Source organism: Lithobates pipiens, unplaced genomic scaffold (genome assembly GCF_037356315.1).
Source record: "Lithobates pipiens isolate NorthernLeopardFrog02 unplaced genomic scaffold, aLitPip1_a1.2 Scaffold_19, whole genome shotgun sequence".
NCBI lineage: Eukaryota > Metazoa > Chordata > Amphibia > Anura > Ranidae > Lithobates > Lithobates pipiens.
This window is the reverse complement of record NW_027507764.1, coordinates 144,078,787-144,103,399: the sequence shown is the minus strand read 5'-3', so window position 1 is coordinate 144,103,399 and position 24,613 is coordinate 144,078,787. Positions and strand designations below refer to the sequence as shown.

Genomic DNA, 24,613 nt, shown 5'->3' with positions numbered 1-24,613 from the left:
ACAAACATGCAAATTAGCTGTTTTGGAGCAACATCCGATCGTGTGTACGCTCCATCAGACAAACTTTTTTGGTTTTCATCGGACTTTTGTTGGCTGTGCGAACAGACAAACTTTCTGGCAACAAAAGTCAGATGGAGCAAAGTCTGATCGTGTGTACAGAAAACCATAGAACTTTTGTACAAAGTACAAACAGGCATGCTCAGAACCAATGCAAAAGATCAGACAACAATACAGAAGTTGACCAAAGGTGGCGGTAAAGAGCAGAAAAACCACATGATTTGGTGAAAGTTGGCTGAAAAAGTCCTGCTGTGTGTATGCAATACAAGTTCAAGGCCAACGCCCTTTGTACAAAAATCCAAGGCAAAGTTTGTACAAAGTCCTATCGTGTGTATGAGGCTTAAAGGGGTTGTAAAGGTAAATGTTTTTTCACCTTAATGCATTCTATGCATTAAGGTGAAAAAACATCTCACAGTGCCGGAGCCCCCAGCCCCCCCGTTTTACTTACCTGACCCCTCGAAAGTCCCGCGCTCGCTCCCGACTTCCTCTTCACCACTCAGCCTGGCCGCTGATTGGCTGGAGTGGATGGATTGAAGGCAGCACAGCCATTGGCTCGTGCTGCTGTCAATCACATCCAATGACGCGGCGCGCCGGGGGGCGGGCCGTGTGATACAGCGAGCGGCTATAGCCGCCGGCTGTATCACGGGAGCGCGCCCGCAGGTGCTTCTCACCATGCGAGGGAGCTCGCGTGAACGTGAGAAGCACCTGTGGGAAGAAGCCGAGACAGCCACCGAGGGACCCCAGAAGACCAGGTTCGGGGCCACTCTGTGCAAAACGAGCTGCACAGTGGAGGTAAGTATAACATGTTTGTTATTTTAAGAGAAAAAAAAATACCTTTACAATCCCTTTAAGGGTTCCTCCAGAGTGGAAGGGTTGAGAAAGGCTGGTCTATTTAAAAAAAAGCCATCCAACCACAATATGGGGGAGATTTACTAAAACGGAAGCATGCAAAGTCTGGTGCAACTGCATTGAAACCAATCAGCTTCTAGGTTTTTTGTCAAAGCCTAAAGGGCTTAATGCATTCCAGAAGTGATTAAGGGTGAAGAGTGGCTGAACAGACTTACACATAGGGGGAGATTTACTAAAACTGGACTACTCAGAATCTGCTGCAGCTGTGCATGGTAGCCAATCAGCTTGTTCAATTAAAGTGCATTAAGGTGAAAAACCTTTTGTGATGCAGCACCCCCCCCCGAACCCCCCTTTTACTTACCTGAGACCAATTGTTCCAGCGATGGGGACGGGCACAGCAGCTCCAGGTGCTGTCTCTGGTACTCGTTAGATAGATAGCAACAGGAGCCATTGGCTCCCGCTGCTGTCAATCAAATCTAGTGACATGGGAGCCTGGGCGGGGCCGAGTCCTGCTGTCTATGTCAATGCACGCAACAGCAGGACTCGAGAGCGCACCCACACAAGTGCCCCCAGGGAGAGCGGCTCTCTGAGGAGGCACTCGAGAAGAGGAGGAGACAGGAACGCCTCGGGGACCCCAGAAGACGAGGATCGGGACCGCTCTGTGCAAAATCACTGCACAAAGGAGGTAAGTATAGGCATAAAGGAGGTAGGTATAGGCATGTGTGTTATTTAAAAAAAAAAAAAAAAAAAAAGTTTTACAATCACTTTAATTGAACGAGCTGATTGGCTACCATGCACAGCTGCACCAGATTATGACTGCTCCAGTTTAAGTAAATCCCCCCCCATGTGTAAGTCTGTTCAGCCACTCTTCACCCCTAGTCACTTCTGAAATTTTATAGCTTTCTGTGTCAGCTGCTTGCTTATTGCAGATCATGTTTCTTTTTCTTTGGTATGGCATAAAAAATGTTAACAAATTAAATTTTTATTATGAAAGTATTATGATTGCTAATATCGAAATGGTTTGTATTTAATTCTGTTTTAGTAAAATTTTGGCCTGCACTTTAGGACTGGTTTAAGGAGTAATTTCAGGCATGATGTATTTTCAGATGTAACCAGGGCTTTTTTCAGGGGGAACTTGGTGGAACTCAGTTCCACCACCTCTGGCTCAGACCCTTTGGTGCCTGCTCAGCACAATCACTTGTAAACACAGAAGTCTGGTTTCTGTGTTTACAAGTGACAGCTCTGAACTCTGTGTGTAACCCCCATAAGCTCTGCACTCTGTATGTAATGCAATCATGATATTTAATGCCCCTTTAAAGTGGTTGTAAACCCTTACAAACCACTTTGACCTACAGGTAAGCCTAGATTAAGGCTTACCTGTAGGTCCAAGAAATATCTCCTAAACCTATACGGTTTAGGAGATATTTGCCTGAAGACAGGCACCACTGTCTACGGCGCATGCGCCGTAGACAGCGGCGCACAGGCGCACTGAGCACGGCATTTCCAACAATGGAGCTGCCGCGCATGTCAGCTCCCGTGCGCATGCACGGGAGTGACGTCATCGCGGCTCCACCGAATGACAGCGGCAGAGCTGCGAGACCCCACCGAAAAGATGGATGCGCCGGACTACAGGGGACAGCGGTGACATCGCTGGCTCCTGTGTCAGGTAAGTGACACATAATGGGCTACTATGCGATGCATAGTAGTCCATTATGCTTTGCCTTTGCAGGGAATGAAAGAGGAAGTAAACCCATCAGGGTTTACTTCCTCTTTAAGACCCTTCTACTGTTTGTGAAATATGACCACACCCGCTATTTGATGTGATTTGGAGGGTGTGTGTGGGTGGAGGGGTTTTGGGGGGTTGTGGTTGGGTTCCAGCACCTATTGTTTGAGAAAAAAAGCCCTGGATGTAACAATATTATATAACAAATGTGGCAAAACCTATTTTGGACACATACAGTATATGTGCTGACATTTCTGTTGAGCCCCAACCTGTGCCCTTCTTCCCCTGTGAGCACCCAAACCCCTAATTTTCCAGCTCCCAGTGCCTGAAAACATTTTAGCTTGATAACACAATACAATGTAGTGGCATGTCAGGGACTCTAACAATGGTGTAAAGAAAGATGTCTGTCATGTATACCAACAATAATTTAAAACACATTTAAAGTCGTTCTGCAGGAAAAATAAATAAAAAATTTAAGCTTAATGCATTCTTTACATTAAGGTAAAAAAAAAACTTCCAATGTGTGTACCTCCCTCTCTCCCTAAAAACTTATCTGACTTGACTTATCCAGTGCTATACCTACAGGCAGACCCACTCTCCTGCATGCATGGCCTTTTTACTAAGAGCATCTGGAGCCCTTGGCTCCTCTGCTATCAGTTAAAACCTATGAGCAGGGGGCAGACTTACCTGCGCTTTGTGTGTCTACAAATGCTCACAGCCTGGCTTTGGAGTGTACCTGTACAAGTGCCCTCATAGCAAGCGGCTTACTGTGTGGGCGTTTAGAGAAGATGAGGTATGGACCCCAGAAGAAGAGGTTCAGGGCTGCTCTGTGCCAAACCATTGCACAGAGTAGGTAAGTGTAACATGTTTATTATTCTAATTTAAAAATATAGGTTTACAATTACTTCAAAGCTGAACTCCAGGAACTATATGTTTTGTATGCTTAAAAGAGAAGTATGTTTTTTATACTCACCTAGATGGATGCAGGATCAGCCTGATGCTGCATCTGTCCCCCGCCAGCCCTAACATTGAGAACGTGGTGATCAAACACCGTCGCTTGCTCGGTTCTCAAGCAGAGAGCTGGTGACTGTCAGTCATTGGTTCTCTGCTCTGCACACCCCCCCCCCCCCTCGCTCACTGGAGCACTTGGCAGGGGAGGCTGGCTCAGGCTTGCAGTGGCTATCGATGAGAGGCTGAGCCGGGTGCCGAATGTGGATCGCCTCTGTAATATCAGCAGACTTTATCCCGCTGCCTGCTAAATATAGGTCACAGGAGTGCAGAACGAACTGCACTCCTCTGATCCATAGGAGAAGTAAAGCCAAACGAGTTTTGTCTGTACTTCTCCTTAATTGGGCCAGCTTGGCTTGATGTAAGTATGCATATCTGCTTTCTGGAGGCCTGCTAGGGATGCTGTAATACAATGTAAGATCCTTTGCTACACACAGTGAAAGTTGTGATCTTCTGGGTTCTGTGCAAGCAACTTCCCCTCTGCGTATTGACCATAGGGGGTCACTAATGACACCTCTGCCATTCGTAGTAGGCCTTTTTTTTCTTATTTTCTTTTTTCTACAATTAATTACAATTATTTATAATTAATTACAATTACAATTAATTATTTTTTTTCCAATTAATAAAAGGTGTTCATTGTTTGGACAACTGGAAATAGTGATGTCACTGCCCATCCTTTCCACCTCATCCACAGAACACATCTCATTCCACAAAATACAAAAAATCATAGCTCTCACTGCATGTAGTGCAGGCCGCTATAGTAATTTAAAGCTTACCCAGCAACCCTCTGGATATTAGATATGGTTACATCAAGCCAAGCTGGCCCAATGTAAGTATGCCAAAAAATAAAATTCCTGGGCTTTAGTTTTATTTTTTTTAAATGATACATAACGGGCCTAAAGGCTGAGTTTTATATTTGCTGGTGTTTCACTTTAATTGGAACAATTTGTGATGTTCTTTCCATACCAAACACCTGTATGCAAATATAGAGTAAATATTACATTTAGATTTCTGAACATGCTTACCATCTCTAGAGACTTACACTAGCAAGAATTTCCATAGAGATGAAAATATGAAGTTGTTCTTTTCTGTGAACTGTAAAAAAATCTGTTTTGAAAACAAGCATCTAACATACAATTATAGATGCGTCTACAAATTTAGAATTGGGATGCAATGCCAATTCAACAATTTGAGTGACACGTTTGTCTTTTGTCAGCTCTGAATGTACAGATCCTTACGGACCTTGTGTGATAAATGAAAGTTTCCTGCAATGCAGCGTCTTTGATGTTCAATCCTCAAGATACTTTATAATTATGAAATGCAAATACAGTTCCTCAGGATGTAATGCAGGAAATCATCAAAGTGCTAAAGGAAGGTCAGCAGCTGTTCCCAACTGGTTTTCAAAGTCTTGGTGATTCATTAACCCTAAGAATTATACAGCAGCTGGAAGTGTGATGAGGACTGAATTTGGAATACGCCTCCTTGCTGGTCTTAATGTATATGCCTCTATTAGAGCAACATATGAAAATATAATAAAGATGACCTGAGGTATGTTGGAAATCTAGTCGAAACTCACCTGAGTGGGCCCACCAGGAAGCTGGGTCAATCATCATGCAGCTGTGAGGTGCGGAGGGCCTAGGCCCAGTACAGTGACACCTTCTTGGTGGGCTCGCTCAGGTGGGTGACTAGGACCTGAACACGCCTGAGCTCATCCTTAATCAGAATACTGGAGTTTTACAGGATTTTCACAAACATGTGCATTGTTTGCAAGTGAACTTGTACATCCAAGAAAAAAACACATTTCAGATTTTTGCACATACTCACAGACAGTTAAAAGGCAAGCCATCTTGCAGATGAAAGCAAAACATCACTGAAAAAGTAATTAATATGGTGGGATCTGATTTTTAGGGCTGTTCTAAGGCTTTTCAAACATTTGGACATGTGGGGCCTACTCCTTGACATCTAATCTGAACTAACAGATGTCTATAATCTTTTGCTGTATATGTAATGTATTCTTGATTTCATGTCTGCACCACAAATTGTCAGCTAAATGTTTGGTAAAACTTTTCTTTAACAAAATCACAGAAAATAAAAATAGGAGGGAAAAAGTAAAGTCACAAAGTTTAAAGTGATTGTAAAGGTGATTTTTTTTAAATAACAAACATTTAATACTTACCTGCTCGTTGCAATGGTCTTGCACAGAACAGCACCCATCCTCATCTTCTCTGGTCCCATGTCAGCGCTTCTGGCCCCATGTCAGCGCTTCTGGCCCCCTCCCTTGCTGAGTGTCACCATAGCAAGTTGCTTACTATGGGGGCACTCATGCGAGTTAACTCCCGAGCCACACTGTGTGTGTCCATTGACAGTTCGGCCAGCCCCAGCTCCCTCCTCACTATGGTTGACAGCAGAGAACAATGGGGTGGCCCCTAAAAGTTTCACATCTAGGTGTCCTGAAGTCATGAGTAAAGTGGCAACTTCAGCCTGGACTCCAACCAGGCCAAGGCCCCAACATGCTTCACTCTGCCCCCGGAGCTTAGTCATGGGGATGTGATTGACAGCAGCAGGAGCCAATAGCTCCTGCCGCTGCTTCTGAGCCAGTGAGGAGAGAGAGAGAAAGCAGCAAGGCTGCTCTAGTGCACAGTGATGGATCAACATCGGACTCAGGTAGGTTAAAAGGGGAGCTGGGGGGGGGGGGGGCTCTACATGCAGAAGGTTTTTTACCCTAATGCATAGAAAACTTCTGTCTTTAGAACTACTTTAAAGAAAATAACTACTTTGTTTAAGGACTTGTGCTGAAGGCCTTTTGTTTGCCCCAGGACTTCTTCCCTCCCTATACAAGCCTATGGGAATGCAAAAGCAGCTTGAAGAAGGTCAAATGCCGGTCAGAGCGAGCAAGACTGGGGAAAATGGGGAAGTTTATACATTTCAAATATATGTATATATATATATATATATATATATATATATATATATATATATATTTTTTTTTTTTATTTTTTTTTTTGGCCAATGGTATTGACAATAGAGAGCTGATAATTCAGCAAATAATTAAACAATAAGAAAGAAAGGAGAAGATGAAAAGAAAAAGAGAAAGGAAATAGAGGGAGATAAAGAAAAAGAAGAACATGAGGACACAAGAAGGGACACTGAATTCTGAGTACCCAAGCAGCCAGATACAGCCATGGCATATACCATACAAAGTTAGAGTTGACCAGGTGGGAAAGTTTATATAATTTTTTAAATAATGCACCTTACACAATCAGGGCTGGTGCAAGGATTTTTGTCTACTTACAGTGCTTTTTAACACTTCATAATGGAGTTTGCAAAAATAAATATAATTTCCCTCCCCTGCTACCATCATGCTATGGGTTCCTAGTGAAACTAAAGCTGGCCAAAGACAGATGAAAAATCATCCAGTTCAACAGGGACCAGCCAAATTTTGATCAGTTTGTAGCTGTCCCTGCTCGACAGAAGTCGATCATTTCAAAGTCTGTCGAAGAGGAATGTTGGAAATATTTCTTGGTTGGCCTCATTTATGTGGATAGAGGAATTTGTCTAACGCCAGCTTAATGAAGCATCACTAGTAGTGATGGTAGTGTCAGATTTTTACTAAACAAAAGTGTCAAAAAAAAAGGTTACGTTTCGGTTCTCTCCCTACCCAGTAACTGAAAAGAGTTCATTCAATGTCCTAATGTGCTTGATACACTACCTTATTTAGAATGGAAGAGGTTGATACTATCCTATACACCATCTCAACTGTCACATGACCAGGCTCTCCTGCCAGCTATTTCTTTTTTCAGTCTCCATTCATTTTTATTGGCCACTTCCATTTTGGACCTCCAAAGCCAGTATATGCAATACACATTTGTAAAGCACACTGCTGTGCTTTATAAATGTGCGTCATTTTTCTGTACAGCCATACCAATGTTTTAAAAAAGGGACCCTAAATGTAAATAATCATTTCAACCATTCCAGTTTTAAGACCAATGCAGCCCAAAGCAAAACTTAGGCAAAGCTCACACTGGCATTATAAGCAGGTGTTTGAGGGGTGTTAAAAGCACCCTCAAATGATTATGAAAATGATACAATGGACAGCACATAGTGCTGTTCACATTATCAAAACATAAAGCGTTAGTGTCACTTTGCTTCAAAATTGAAGCATCATGTCGAGTCAGGAGGCATTTGAAGCCTTTCAATGCCTCCCATTTAAGTCTATGGTAACGCTTTGCAAATGCCCTGGCAGGCATTCGCAGTGTGGATGCGAGGCATTAAAATTTGTTTATTTCATGTAATATTCTATTTGTGGAGTGGTTTTAACTCTCTTTAACGCTCATCAAATGCTTCATAAACTGCACATCCTCTGGGACTGTGACATCATAAGGGGCGGCGACATCACCCGGCGATGTCCCTATATAAGTCGCCGCACACCGCGTCCCTGTCATTGCGGCCAGACAGCGCATCGAGTCAACATCTCAAGGAAGAAGAAAAAGAACGAGAAGAAGAGAAGGCGGCAGCGGCGATAGAAGACCGGGCCACTGCTTGTAAAAGAGCTGGAAGAAGGCGTGGAGGCTTGGCAAGAAGAACCGAAGAGGGGGGAAAGAACCCCGGAGTCGGAAGAAGAGGCGGCGGCGACAGAAGACCGGGCCACCGCTAGTAAAAGAGCTGAAGGAAGAAAGCGGAGGCCCGGCAAGAAGAACCAAAGAGGGGGACAAGACCCCTGAAGAGGGGAACAAGACCCCCCAAGTCGGAAGAAAACCCCTGGGCGGCAACGAAGAAGAAAGCCGGGCTCCTACGCTAGTAAAAGAGCTAGCAGAAGATAGCAGAGGAGTCCGGCGAGAAGACCCCCGAAGACAGAAGAAGACCCCCGGATCTGTGCAATAAATTATTTTAAACCCCTGTGTGGTGTGTTTTTTTACATTTTTTTTACCAGGTGAATGGGTAGGGGTACATTGTACCCCATACTCATTCACATAGGGTGGGGAGCAGGTATCCGATTCCGATAAGCCCCCCGCCCGCAGACCCGGACAACCAACGGCCAGGGTTGTCGGGAAGAGGCCCTTGTCCTCATCAACATGGAGACAAGGTGCTTTGGGGTGGGGGGGCCGCGTGCCCCCCCTTCCCCGAAGCCCCCCCCATGTTGAGGGCACACGGTCTGGTAGGGCTCAGGGAAGGGGGCGCTCGCTCGTCCCCACCCCCTTTCCTGACCGGCTGGGTAGCATGCACGGATAAGGGTCTGATATGGACCTAGGGGGGGGACCCTCACGCCATTTTTTTGGCGTAGGGCTTCCCCTTTAAGTCCATACCAGGTGACGGGACCAGCGTTGTGTCAATCTCGCCGCTGAAGGTGGCGACATTGACTTCCTTCGCTAGTCTCGGCTGCCTGGAGACGCGTTGAAAATGAACGAACTTTCCTCCGTGTGTGGGCAAGTCCGTTCATTTCAAAAGACCTAGTCCGCCGTAAAAAAAGGCAGGTCGTGTGTGGCCAAGTTCGCTCATTTGGAAAGTCCGCCAGACTAAGTCCACCAGATAGTCTGATTGTGTGTACGTGGCATAAGTGTAACGTTTTCAGGCAGAAAGTTGCAAGATTTTACTGTGATTTTTGCTGTGTTTTGCTGCAATTTTGTACATGTCAAAAGGTCTCCAATGTAAAAAGTAGAAAAACGTCCAAATCTGCCAAACAAAAAGGCTCCAGAACTTGTTTGAGCTTCAGGCGTTTTGGAGCTTTTGGCTTCAGACATTTTGGAGTGGAGATGTGAACCTCCATAGAGAATACTTGATTATTTGCCCTCCAGCGTTTTGGAGCTTCAGGCTTCAAGCTACAAAATGCTCAGGTGTGACTAGGGCCTAAGTAAGATCCTAGCCACCCTCCTTTTCTCACTCTCGGGATAGATAGGGACTTAGGACTATGGGATTTGTATTGTGCATAAAGCAGTATACATGATCACAACCAATGTGCACTGTTTGTTTCAAACAATTAGAAGGAAAGGCAAAAAAAGAGGTTTCTGAGCCAGGCATAAAAAAATCCGAAATGAGCCCACGAAAAGTAATTATTTTTTTAAATAACATGTCTATACTTACCTGCTCCATTGCATTGGAATTGCACAGAGCGGCCGCAAACCTCCTCTTTTCAGGTCCCCCACCAGTGCATCTGGCCCCTCCCTCCCCACTGTCCAGTGCCTCCATGGGAAGTCGCTTTCCATGGGGGCACTCATGCATGCTCGCACTCGAGACTCACTGCTGCGTCCATTGACACAGACAGTGGGACTTGGCCTGTCCCACCCCCTCCTCACTTGCTTTGATTGACAGCACTGGGAGCCAATAGCTCCCAGTTCCCAAGCAAAGCCAGCGAGACCTGAAATTGAGGGGAGAGAAGAGCTGCAGACGTGCACAGTGCTGGATTGAATAAGGGCTCAAGTATGTAAAATGCAAGGAATGCATTAAGGTAAAAAATGTTTAGGCTTCACAACCACTTTTAGTAGTGGATGTGTATGGATTATTTTTGAAAAATAAGATTATTGTTTAGCATCGCTTTAACACAGGGTCAAACTCTTCTGCACTTTATAAATATAATATTTGTCCTGCTGTGCCACTTCAGAACTATCCCCTGACATCCTGTTCTGTTGTTCACATATCAAAGTGATAGGAAGTGAAGAGAAATTTTCAAGGAGGGAACTCAGACAGCAATAAATATTGAATAAATCTTTTAACACATCCTCCTGGAGCAAAGCTTTAAAGCAAAGTTTGTAGATAAAAGAGCTGCTAATGGCACTCTTCTGCCCAGGCACATCTTGCATTCTCTTATGTGCAAGTCTATTTTTGTATTAGCCTCAGACTGAGACACAATGAGATATTTTTTCCGTGTTTCACCTCTCTTTTACGTCCTTAAATTCAGGGACACAGAGACTTCAGTCCTGAAGTCAGAACTGGTGAGGAATGAGGTTTCTGATATTAAAAATATGAATCACTTGACCAGCAGACCAGGACCTCTGCCATCTGTCTGGCATATGGTTTTTCCCAGGTGCAGTCAGCAACATGGAGCAGGTAAGACCAGCCTCTTCACTCCAAAACATATCACATCTTCTACACAATTTAGACGTATTTTTTTATTATTTTACCGTTAAAATCATTTAGAATTCAAGGTAAGTTTAGCCCAAAAATAAAACAGACATAGAACGTTCAATAATATAACTGCACCTTCCAGTGTACTACTGTACATGTATTTTTTATGTTAGTCAAATATTAATAAAGTAATTGAGAACAAAAAAACAAAAACAAACCTCTTGTGCGGATACAATCCTCCTAGGCCGAGGAGCCTCTTGCTGTAATTGATACACTATGGATGAGAAAGCCAAGCAGCAATTGTAACATTTTGTAGTATTGTTTTCAAAGACAAATTATTGCAACAAAGATAGCCATAAGTGTTATATTTATCATTGTGGCAAAAAAAAAAATCTGACATTAGGTCTCTTGCCTGCTCTACACTGTCTTTCCACTTTTTGTTCATTGGTCATATCTAATATTTTGACACATTAAATATTAAAAAATATTGATGTATTAAATTTCCATAGAAATAGAAATTTCCTTTGGATGTCCAGTTTATGATTGAATCAATAACAATTTTCCGAAGAAAACTCTTCAACAGAATGCAGAAGATGGATTTTTTGTTATTTAACATTTATATAAAGATAAGCAAATACCTTGCTCTATACATAAAACAGCTTTAATTTTATTATGCTGTAATACTCATCTTTAATCTGGAACTGTCCCCCCTGTAGAAGATCCATTCTGTCTTGCTGCTGCTGCAAATCTTTGAATGACGGTCAGAGCTAAAATCTAAGGTTTCAAATAGCCTCTATTTTGGATGGCCTCCCTTGAAACACTATAGGGGTTGATTTACTAAAGGAAAATAGACTGTGCACTTTGCAAAGTGCAGTTGCACTCTGCAAGTGGAGTTGCTTCAGAGCTTAGTAAACGAGGTAAAGCTTCACTTTCACGTGCAAGGAAAATTTGAAAAACACAGCATTTTTGCTTGCACATGATTGGATGATGGAAGTCAGCTGTGCTTCTGCTCATTTACTATGCTTCGGAGCGACTACTCTTGCAGAGTGCAACTGCACTTTTCAAAGTTTTTAGTAAATCAACCCCTAAGTGTCTACATTCAAGAGAATGATGCATTATGATGAACAGGTGAAATGGATAGAGCTCACATGGGCCATCTTTGTTTGGGTAAGTACCCCCACAGTGGCCATCCTGAAGTTGGGAAAGACTAACTGGAAGCCATCTTAGCAGTGGGTAAGGTGAGAAGTTTGTCAGGAGTGGGAGGCAGGCAGAAGAGTTGAGGAACATGGGGTTAAAGACCCAGTGGCTTACAGATAGGGTGTTCACACAATAGGACTGCATGCCAGCACGACCATAGCTGCAAACCCTGCATCAAGGGCCATTTCCTGCTGTCGAACAAATAGACATGTCCTTGCTCATGTCTCAGTGTGGCATTATACCTGTCTAAATGTCAGTGTTTCAGCTATGAGCTCAACCGCATAACAAAGATGCACACAATTCCTATATTTAAGGGTCATCAGACCAGGTGGGTATTTTGCTGCTAAAAGAGTGCATTCAGGTGCTAACTGACCTGTCCCTTGGCTAAGGAGCTCAGCCTGCCCCACTGACAAGAATATGGGTGAGACGAGCACCAGAAATCCAGTCCAAGGTAGAAAAAATGCTCTTCCATACTGCAAACACCAACACTATGGCCTGAAGAGTGTGTTAGGACGGCCTTTAAAAAGGCAGATAGAAGCTCTCTGACCTATTATGCTTAGCGGCAAGGAACTGCTGTGAATCCTGGGTGAAGCTGTGTTTACAAAGTAAATAATGTGTCAAGCTTGTTTTAAATAGGGTGACAGAAGCTCTTCCACCGCACTATTCATAGCCACAAAGGATTGCTGTGAGCTTGGATGAAGTTGCCTTTACACGATAAAGAGTATGTCAAGATTGCCTTAAAGAGGTAGACAGAAGCTCTCCTGCCCACTATTCATAGCTGCAAAGGATTTCTGTGGGTCTGTGTGAAGTTACCATATCCAAGTCATTGAGAATACCTCAGGCTGGATTCCAATACTGTTGTTACCAACTGAATATAAAGTCTCCCTCAGCAGAGAGCAGACCAACTGCTGGCAAGGAAGAACAGAGAGGATAAGCTGGTACTTTATGTTCAGCCTAAGGCTTTTCCCCTGATGGCCATTTTCTTTAAGGTAGATAGGTTTACCATGAGTGGAGAAGAACCAGAGGGGCCAGGTAAGAAACCAGAGCAGGCTCTAGGTAAGAAACTTGCTACGCCATTTCCTCTGTTAGAAGAAGTAGCCTGCATGGCCTTCCAGGGACAGGTTTCTCATTAGAGATGCGGCTGAAGTTGAATACATGTCATTACTAGCAGAAGAAAGCTAGAGTACAGATTGCAAGGTCTTTTTCTCCTATCCACTATCACATTTTTTCTCCTATCCTATTCACTATCCAAAAACCCATGTTGGCATTATTTGGTATGCATCTTGAAGCTTTAAGGGGCTGAGTTCAGATGCAAGTTTTCCAAAGAAAAATACAAAGTTTGCAATGCCTCCCTTCGTCTGGCACACTTTCTGGCTTGGCGAGAATCAAAGATAATTAATGTTCTCATCCCTTAAGCAATTTCTGTGCCTTGCTTTTGGAACCATGCACTACCGTTATGTGATCCTGCCCCCTGTCTATTGGTCAGCGCCTCATGTATTAGGATGCTGGACCTAGTACTAGCCTCACTGCCTTCTTGAAATATTCTCATAGAGAGATCCTTATATGGGGAATAATTGGTGCTGGCTCTGTCAAGCAACCTGACATGGACCTCCAGATATTCCAGTCATTTGGAAAGGTTCAGAGCCTTCAGAGATCGTCGCTAGAATTGACTCACCTTGGGAATGTCTGGATGGCCCCATCAGAAGCGATCTGGATCTCCACTTTTGTATGAAAAGCCTAGAACTGAGAGTAGCCTCATGTGAGGCAATTCCTTTGGCTTGGTTTCACCCCAGGCTTTTACAGGCCTCTGTTCTGCGGGGGACAAGTTGACTCTGTCTTTGGTCAGGTGATTTGCCTATTGCTGAGACTCAGGGGTCTGGCTCTCTGGCTCTTCTCTTCCTGTTTTAAGGAATCCCCATGGAAAGACACCTCAGCCAGTGGATCATTCTGGGGAAGAGACCTACAAACCTTTATATCAAAGGGCTTGGTTGTCTTTGGCATCTTGTTTTCCAAGGTAACATCCAAAAGTTCTGGGCTGTTTTATATAATCTGGATCCAAGCAGACAATGCCATTAAGGTGGCATACTTCAATATTTAGGTGGATCCAGAGTTTTGCAGTAGCAAAAGGCTAGATTGGTATCCTTGGCAAAACGTCAGGCCCCAGCCTTGTCAGGCATGAACATTCCAGGTATACATCTTGGCAGGCAGACTGCATCTGACAGCAGTGCCTAAACCTGTGAAATTTATTTCTACCCCTGGAGCTATTCCTGGAGGTGTGTCCCAGGTAAGCAACTTCAGAAGTTGACTACTGGACCCCTGAAGTTAATCGAAAGGCTAGGCAGTTGTGGTATGCCAACCTAAAAGGGGAGCTGGACAGTTGCTCCAAGGGATCTACTGGATCAGGATCATCTGTTCCCAAGGAATGTGTTTTGCCATTCAGCTGCCTTTGACAGCATGATAATTGAAGCTCAAATTCTAAGACCGGGCATCATCTAGGAATCCCTTGATGCTGAGCAGGGATCCAATACTTCATGTTAAATCTATTGCTGGACATGTGGTAATTGCTTATCTTGGTGTAAGCCTCAGGACTTTCTCCCCAAAAGTTTATTCGCTGGATAAGTCCTCTCCTTCAGCTGGGCCTAGGTTAGCATTTGGCTCTTAATATTACTGCCCATGTGACTTTGTGGGATCTTAAGCAGTTCACTGGTAGCCTTCACTTGGAGAGGTCACTGTTCAAAGCTTATGACCTTGTCTGGCATGGAACCTTTCACAGGTTTAACATAATACAAGGTTATTAGAACCCAGTTCTCCATCTTTCTCCGGTTAGTTTCTATCTGTCCCCTCAAACAGTACATCCTTACTCAGTTCAATAATCTGCATCCAGTTCACACAAAGGAAGTTTTTGTTTCTTGGTTAAATGTGGTCGGAAAGGAAAGTTCATCTCTCAGCCTTTACTTTCTTCTTTTATATTTCAAGATGGATCCTGTACTGATGCTCCAATTTCTAGCTCCATCATGTCAGCAGACCATCAACAAACTCCATGGTCATTTTGGATAGAGCAAGGGAGGGTTATAACCCCTGTAATATTTATTTTCACCATCTGTGTCCCATTGGGGAGATTTCACTTCACTTCCTGTCCCATAGCCAAATAAGAAGTGAGAGGAAATCCCTGCAAATTAAGGGAATATTTTGCGGACCCCTAGTTCACAAGAACTAGGCATCCTTATTGGAAGATTTCCCCACTATAACTTTTCTGGTGGCAACTCAAAATTTGTGATTTTCTTTTAGTTTTACTTTAAATGATAATGGTAAACACGACAAATAGAGAGGGTGAATCTCCTTAACAGGGGCACAAACAGCAATAAACACTGACAGGTGCTCTAATTCCTTTCCCCTCCACTCCACTCCACCCAAAACAAAAACCAAAAAGTTTAGTTATACTTTAATGTCTTAATTTCAGGAACTAGGAGAGCAGTTTATTGGGGACACCAATGAGGGAAAGGAATAAGGTTCATTCTGAGATAAAATTACCAAAGCCCATGGCGAAAACCCCACCACCCCTTGACTCCTCCATGGAGGTTATTGGATTACTGGTGAGCAGTGGGATACTACTTACTGTAGCATGAAGAGGTACTATGTACGTAAGTATAGGTTTAAATAAAAATAAACTTTTCATTTACCATAACTGTTCAACTGTCTTACACAGCCCACAGTAATAAAATTACTGCTATACTATAGCAACGTGGAAATGTTTTAGTGATCAGCATCCTTCTCCACCACAAATCAAAATCACATTAGTTTAAAAGTCACATTCTGAGATTGCTTTATTTCACTGCGTGTATATAGGTTTTCAAATTACTGTCATACATTCTAGGCAATAAAGTGTATATAATAGATCAGTGTGTGCCTATGGTACACTTTATATAAGATTTAAATGCTACATAAATTTACACAAAACCCCAAATTTATTTTTTTCTTGATCTGAATCACTCATTGATTTACACCGATCACCCATAATATTAGGAACACTCACCTAATAGTGAGTAAGTCCCCCTTTTGCCATTAAATCAGCCCTGACACATTAAGGCATGGATTCAACTAGACCTCTGAAGGTATGCTGTGGTATCTGGCACCAAGCCTTCAATAGCAGATCCTTTAAGCCCTGTATGTTGCGAGGTGGTGCCTTCAAGGATAGGACTTGTTTTTCCAGCACATCCCACAGATGCTCAATTGGATTGAGATCTGGAGAATTTGGAGTCTAAGTCAGAACCTCAAGCTCGTTATGTACCTCAAACCAATTTTGCAGTGTGGCAGGGTGCATTATCCTGCTGAAAGACGCCACTGCTATTGTTTCCATGAAGAGGTGTAATTGATTATCAGCAAAGTTTAATTAAGTGGTATGTGTCAAGTAACATCCACATGAAAGACAGGACCCGAGGTTTCCCAGCAGAAAATTGCCCAAAGCATTACACTGCCTCTGGTGCCTTGTCTTCTTTCCATACTGCATCCTGGTGCCATCTCTTCTTCAGGTAAGTAAGGTATACACATCAGGCCATCCACAAGATGTAAAAGAAAATGTGATTGTTCAGATCAGGCCACCTTCTTCCATTGCTCTGTGGTCCAGTTCAATGCTCATGTGTCCTTTGTGGGCTCTTTTAGCTGTAGACCCGTATAAGCATGGGCGCCCTGACTGGTCTGCGGCTTTCAACATATCAACTTCAGAGACAAGATGTTTACTTGCTGCCTAATATATCCCACCGAATTTCAGATCATTGTAAAAAGATAATCAATGGTATTTTCTTTACCTGTCAGTAGTTATAAAGTTATGGATGATCAGTGTATATCTATTTGAGACTCCATAGGGGGAAGGCACAGAAGTCTTCCTGCAGTGATCTGTACCTCAATCTCCTTTCCAAAATGCCTATCTACACGTTGTATTCCCAACTTAATTATTACATCCAATTTATTATGAAACTATAATTGGGATTATGACACAGCACTTTACTGTGTAATGACTGTATCCTAGCACAGCCAGCAATTCTGGTCTGACCAATACTGACCACGAGAGACAAAATAAACCGACATTGCATTTAACATTTCAAAATATCAATAAAAAAAGCCTAATGTATAAAAAGCTTCCCAAATATATATGTAAACAGAATCTTATCTTATGTAAAATTTTTATTTTTAATAGTTTTTATTGTTTTCCAAGAAAGGAATACATAAGTACAGGCATTTTCCCTGTCATTATACAAGACTGACAAAACAAGCACTATCAGAATATAGATTATAGAAATATATCCGTACGTCATTACATGAGACACAGTGAATGCATTATAGATCTAGAAAGAATGGTCTGGGTCTTAAAATAGTAAGTGAATATATAAAAATGGTATACAAAGTTTTCCCAATGTATTAGTAATGACTAGCCAGACTCAAGACACATTTGCTTCAGATGTTAGAACATTTTTTTAATCTCTATTGTCTATTGATATGTACAGGTTAATGCAAGATTCAACTTGTTTCAGAGCAGGTCCACACCAGATGTAGTCCACTGCATTTTTATCCGTTTGCCTGGCAGGATGCTTACTATTTCTTCGTTAAGCATGATCAAAGTGACCTTGCATTTTGTAGCTGCAATATCAACCACTGAGGATTTCTGGACCTTCGCAGTTTACAGTTTGTCAGTTAGAAACCTTAAGAAGATGAGTGTCTGGAAGTGTCTAGAGGTGTCATCTATAGGTTTGTTTAAAGAACCTATAGATGGCATTCTTGGGGATACTGATCACTGTAACTGAGTAGAATAGTGCATGAATTTTCATCCAAAACCAACTGATTTTGGGGCAAGTCCACCAAGTGTGAACATACTACCCATTTGCCCACATCCTCTAAAAATATAGCGGGGTGGTCTAGTGGTTACCAGGTACGAATGAGAGAGGATTTTATACTAGGCCTCCATCAGTGACACTTTCACTTAATCTCTATGTATCCTGGGGGTCCAGGAGTTTCAATCCTTCTTGCAAATCAGAACACAACTCATCAGTTCTGCAGCTTGGTAGAGACCATCAAGAAAAACTGGCATGGCACCGAAATTCTACCCCTCTGAGTCATATTCTGCATACAACTATTTTCCAAAAACTTTCCCCTGGTCCTGTCAGCTGTTCCTCAAAGAAGTGATCTGGGCCTAAAAATAGGATTTTTATAACAGCTTACCTGTAAAATCCTTTTCTTGGAGTACATCACGGGACACAGAGCCTCAGCAATAACTGTATGGATTATATAGGCCACCTTTAGGTGATGAACACTGGCACACCCTAGACAGGAAGTTTAACTCCCTATATAATCCTTCCCTTACCAAGAGTGCCTCAGTTTTATAGCAAAGCAATACACATGTAATCAGAAAGAAGGGGGGCCTCTGTGTCCTGTGATGTACTGCAAGAAAACGATTTTACAGGTAAGCTGTTTTAAAAATCCTATTTTCTTTATTGTACATCATGGGACACAGAGCCACAGTAATAACTGTATGGAATGTCCCAGAGCAATGCTATCTGAGGGGAGTGAGACACAAACAAAAGTAGGCTGCCATCAGACCTGAGGACCTATACTGCTGTCTGCAGCACACTGTGCCCAAAGGCGATATCCTCATGCCTTCTCACATCCACCTGATAGAATCTGGTGAATGTATAGACTGAAGACCAAGTTGCGGCCTTGCAGATTTCCTTCACGGAGACTTGGTGATGCACTGCCCACAAAGCACTAACAGCCTTGGTGGAGTGCGCTTTGATTTGAAAAGGAACTTTCCTCTTCAAACCATAAGCTTGAATAATTGCTTGCCGAATCCACTTAGAAATAGTAGATTTTGACACTCCCTGTCCTTTTCTACGAACTTCAGGCAACACAACCAAAACATCCATTTTCCGAATCTAAGCGGTCCCCTTCAAATAGATTTAGACAGCTCTCACTACATCCAGAGAATGTAATGACTTTTCTTCCGTAGAACAGGGTTCTGCAAAAAAATAAGGTAGAACAGCATCATGGTTTAGATTAAAATCTGAAACCACCTTCGGCAGAAATCTAGGATGAGGATGCAATACTACTCTATCCTTGCGAATAAAAAAATATGGCTCTTTATAAGAAAGAGCAGCCAATTCTGATACCCTTCTTGCAGAAGATATGGCTACCAGAAAAATTTGCTTCTTTGTCGAAAAAGACCAAGTGAGTATGTCGTATTGGCTCAAAAAGCTGTTTCTATAATGGTGACAGAACTAAATTAAAGTCCCAAGGGTTCAGGGGTGACCTAACCGGTGGAATAAGCCATGTTATCACCTGTATAAAGCTACGGACCAAAGAATGTGAAGCAAGTGGTCATTGAAACAATACCAACAAGGCCGATACCTGGCCTTTGATAGTACTCAAGGCCAGCTTCATCTCTAACCCCATTTGCAGAAAAGCACCTATGACATACTTTCTGGGATGCCAACCCCTGGATTCACATCAGGAAACATATGCCTTCCAGACTCTATAATAAATGACTCTGGAAGCTGGCTTCCTTGCATTAATCAAGGTAGATATCACTGAGCCTGAAAGCCCATGCTTCTTCAGAATGTGGGTTACAATAGTCAAACCGTTAAATTTAAGTTTGTAAGGTATAATGGAATATGAGTACCATTAAATTTTGCGTTTGTAAGGTAGGATGATCTCTGCATACCAAGATCTTCTGGGCCACCCCGGGTCCACAAGCACCACCGACTTCCTTTCCTGCTTTATCCTGCAAAGAAGCCATTGTAGCAGCAGAATAGGAGGGAAATGCATAAATCAGTGAGAACTGATCCCGCAAGGCCAAAAATGCATCAGTTCGGGCCTGGACCATTTTCCTTGGACAGTCGCTTCTTCCAGGACTGCTCCTCAACCTGACAGGCTGCCACCTGTTGTTACCACCTTCCAGATAACTGGAAAGAAGGATTTCCCCTACTGCAGATTCTTGGATATCCTCCACCAACTGAGGCTTTGGTGCACCTTTGGCGACAGTCGCATTGAAAAATCTAGGGCTTGGACTTTCTTGTTCAGAGCAGATAGGATACTGTTTTGCAGCAGTCTCGAATGAAACTGAGCATAGGGAACTGCTTCAAATGCAGCCACCATCTTTCCCAACTTCACCCTGACCACCTGAAATAGCTCCTTTATGGCGCTGATCTTTGCCTGGGGTAAAAACACCCTCTTTTGGGCTGTATCTATGACCAGACCCAAGTACTCTAGTCTTCTTAATGGTTTTAAAGAAGATTTCTCTAGGTTGAGGACCTAACCTAGGTATTCCAGGTAGTTGACTGTGGTGATCATGCTTTTGTCTAAGCGGGTTACTGACCAGTCTATCAAGAGTAATTGTTATACCTTGAGTCCTTATTCTGGCCAGAGGAAGGACCAGAAGTTTTGTAAACACCCGAGGTGCACTAGCTAGACCGAAAGGCAAGACTACAAACTGAAAATGCAGTTTTTCTACTTCAAAACGCAGATATTTTTGGTGAGTGGGGAAAATAGGCACATGCAGGTATGCATCTTTGATGTCGATTAATGCCAGAAGTTCTCCTCCTTTTAAGATGGAGACAACAGATAGGATTGACTCCATGCAAAAAGAGCGGCTATTCAGGAATCAGTTTAGATCCTTGAGATCTAGGATGGGTCTGACATCTCCATGTGGTTGTGGCAACGTGAAAATGTTTGAATAAAACCCCAACCCCTGCTCTTTCATGGGGACTGCCATGATTACTTTTTGAGATGCTCTAATGCTTGAAAGAGAGACTTCTTTTTCTCTGGATCTTTAGGAACGTTTGACCTGGGGAAACAAGGAGACAGGAATTCTCTGAGCTCTAGTTTTTAACCTAGAGCTATTGTGGAGACCAGTCATCTGTCTCAAACCTCTTTCTCAAAACTCTTCGAGCGAGCAGGGGCGCCCCTTCATAAAGAGGCTTTAGTGTTCTGTCTTGTAGGTTTCCTCCTCCAGGACTTCTTTTGTCCCTGAGGTTGACCTCTTGAACTTGATGGTGCAGGCCGTTGTGACTGCCTGGAGGCTTATGCCCCTGGTCCTGGAGAAGGAGCTTGTTTAAATGAGGGACGTTTACTCCTTTTCTTAACTGGCAAAAGGGTATTTTTTCCACTTGATATTTTTTGATATATTTGTCCAAATCATCCCCAAACAGCCTTTCACGCAGAAAGGAAACCAGCCAGGAGCTTTTTGCATGGTGCTTCGGCTGACCAACTTTTCAACCATAAGATTCTACGCATATGCACCAACCCAAGCATGAGGTGAGAGGTCTGAAGAATAGAATCTCTGATCGCGTCTATTGCAAAACATAAAGCCCCTGGCAGCTCTGTTAAATCCTGGGCCTTCTGCTCAGGGAAACCTTGAGCACCTTGAAACCTTGAGTACCTGTTTCAAGTGGTCTCTCAAGGATTGACATACCCCAATTGCCACCACTGCAGGTTGAGTTACTGAACCTGCCAAAGAGAAAAAATTTTTTAACAGGAATTCCAATTTTTTATAGGTTGGATCCCTAAGCATTTGTGCATTGTCAACTTTTATTCACAGAGGATATAGCAGCGTCAATTGCTGGTATACCCCACATCTTTGTAAATTTTTCCTCCATAGGATAAAGTGTTGAGAACTTTTTAGGAGGGAAAAATGCTTATCTGAGTGATCCCACCCAGAATACATAAGCTTTTCCAGCAATGAATAGACAGGAAATGCACGTAAAGCTTGAGGAGGCTTTAGTGAACCCAAGCAAAAAGTGGGCTTTTCAGCCGACTCAGTTAAGGGTAGCTTAAATGTGGAACGGACCATTTCAGTAAGAGATTACACCAGCAATTTCTCAGATTGTGAAGCTGAAGAAGGTGCTTCCCCACTTGATCCCTCGGAAGAAGAGTCATCAGCCTCTTCACGGTCCCCGGAGGGGGATTCATCTCCCCCTCCCACTTTTCCTCTGTTTGAGGGTCCTGGGTAGTAGAAGGAGACCTAATGCATTTTCTCCCACTCTGAGAAGATGCTAATCCCTAACCTTTCTTGCAATCCCAACATGGCTGAGGGAAAAAATCTCACCCCTCCCTCCAACTTCTCACGGCGCCTCCCACTTTTTTTGAAAAGAGACTGTTTTCCTGTGCAAGTGGCCTCTGATCCAACTGGATCGGCATGTGGAGGGAGGGTGGCGTGGAGGAGAGCCGATTGAAGGAGAACCGCCGTGCTATGGCGATGGAAGCGGGAGCGGGGCGGCATACCGCCGACTGTTCTGTGCTCCATATGCCTCCTGGAAAGAGAAAAGAAACTTCTGTTCAGGTGGGCATGTTTAAAAAGAAAACCCCCCTTCCAACATCTTATCCAAAGCTTGGGACTGGAGGAAGCCTGCAGCTTCTACTGACACAGAGCGAGATTGACAAGCATGGAACTGGTACATGATCTTGACAGCCCCCGGTGGCAACTTTAGGCATGACAACATTTACTTAAAAGAGAAAACCCATAAGAATTAAAAAATTCCTTAGGAATCTCCACTTACCTTATCCTGCTGCAGGGTTCTGTGGTAAACCAAACAGATCCAATATTCATCCCTCATGGCGGGCTCCGTTAGAAAACCTTCAAGGAACGGGGTCCCTTTTTATCGAGGGTTCCAGACCCTTGGACTCGTATAGCAACCCGCCAGGAAATATGGCTCAAAAAACCAAAGCACTGGATCCCCAGGGTCCAGCTCTCTAAAAAGTAAAGCATTACAGGCTAAACCTTGTTTCTTCCGACACGAGGCCTGGGTACCATTCAATTCAGCCTGAAAAGACACTTTGAATGGATCCGGCTGCATGGCTTGCCCCAGCAAGGATTACTCCAGTGGAGCTCAGCACAGCACATCTTTACTCGTGACCAACACCTTAGACACTGGCAAGTAAACCAAGGTACTCCGGTAAAGGGAGGGGTTATATAGGGAGTTAAACTTCCTGTGTAGGGTGTGCCAGTGTCCATCACCTAAAGGTGGCCTATATAACCCATACAGTTAATACTGTGGCTTTGTGTCCCGTGATGTACGATAAAGAAATGCCCTTGTGGTCAAGGAACCAATGTGATGTAGGCCCTCATCTATTCACTACTGAAATTGCTGGTGTTGTAAGCCCAGGAAATGCTGGGTGGCCAAACAATGGTGCCAATATATTACTTTTTGTTTTTGGGTTTAATACCGCTCTAAGAACTAACTCAACAAAATGAATGCTATCAAGTGATCTAATCAAGGCCATTCAGCAAGTAGTGTGGTTAAATGTTACCCTCTCTAACAGCAATGTGCAACATAAGAGGAGAGCGCTTCACTATGAAATTATAAACAATTGGAGACAAAAGAAAAAATGAAGACAATAAGCCTCATTGTTCAATTTCCATGGTAACGAAGAATGCCTTTGTTTTCAGTCTGTCTGTATAGTTATATACTATTGTGATGCAACTAGTTGTGATTCTGCATCTAATATAAGGCTATAATATGATTATATCTCCAATACTGCAACAATGAGGTTATGCATATACAGGAAGATCATGCTTCAGATATGATGGAAGCTTAGACATTTTACTGTTCTTTATTCAACCTCAAAGCACCATATTGATGGATCAGCTTATTCCAGAACATTTCTACAGATTTTACTTTTTTTCTTTTAGAAGAAATGCATTATCTACGTAGAGCTTACCGACTTAGCTAATATACAATTTCTCAGCTGAAAGTCTGTTTTTCGTGACTTTTTTTTTCATGCACATTTTCATCAGCTTCAGGCCACCTTACTACTCGTATTTTTCTGCATGCCGTTTATTTTTAGAGCAATTCTACGCATTTGAATCACCCAGAAGAAGTTCTTAATAATTGTTCACGAACCTGTCCGTGGCCAAGGAAACCAAGTAATGGATGACTCGCTGATGGGAAGTATTTTAACAGTCCTTGACAGCAGTGAACGGCTGTACTTGAACAATGGACATATCGACAATCTAAGATGAAAAAGTGCTGCCAAAATCCTTCAAGGGATGCAATGCTGAAGTAGTGTTTATATACTAACAAAACTGACAACAGGGAGCTGAGAGATACAAACCCATGACAATATACCCACTAACAGGAATTACCAGATATACAGTGCATACAGTTAAGAGATCACTATAACAAAAATATTGTATTCTAATAACTATATGGCTGACTACCTGTAGTGGTATTTAGTGTATTACCCCTTGCTGCCCACGTAACGCATTTGTGCGATGGAAAAGAGGGTGGGCTTTAATGCCCACATACACTATATTGTCAAAAGTATTTGGACGCCTACCTTACGAGTGCATGAATTATAATGGCATCCCAGTCTTAGTCCATAAGGTTCAATATTGAGTTGGCTCGCCCTTTGCAGCTTTAACAACTTCAACTCTTCCGGGAACACTATCCACAAGGTTTAGGAGTGTGTCTATGGGAATGTTTGACCATTCTTCCAGAAGCACATTTGTGAGGTCAGGCACTGATGTTGGATGAGAAGGCCTGGCTTGCAGTCTCCGCTCTAATTCTTCCCAAAGGTTTTCTATCAGGTGGAGGTCAGGACTTGCATACCAGTCAAGTTCCTTCACCCCAAACTCGCTCATCCCTGTCTTTATGGATCTTGCTATGTGCACTGATGTGCTGTCATGTTGAAACAGGAAGGGGCCATTCCCCAACTGTTCCCATAAAGTTGGGAGCA

At 43.1% G+C, this 24,613-nt stretch overlaps 1 protein-coding gene across 2 annotated transcripts in view; it reads right to left on the bottom strand.

Moving 5' to 3' along the window:
- Positions 1-24,613, bottom strand: part of CHN2 (chimerin 2) — a 465,335-nt gene that overhangs the window by 268,925 nt on the left and 171,797 nt on the right. For both annotated transcript variants that reach the window (XM_077491359.1, XM_077491360.1), the window contains one exon: positions 10,915-10,970. In XM_077491359.1, coding sequence (XP_077347485.1) covers positions 10,915-10,970 — 56 coding nt within the window. The remainder of the gene's footprint in view (positions 1-10,914; positions 10,971-24,613) is intronic.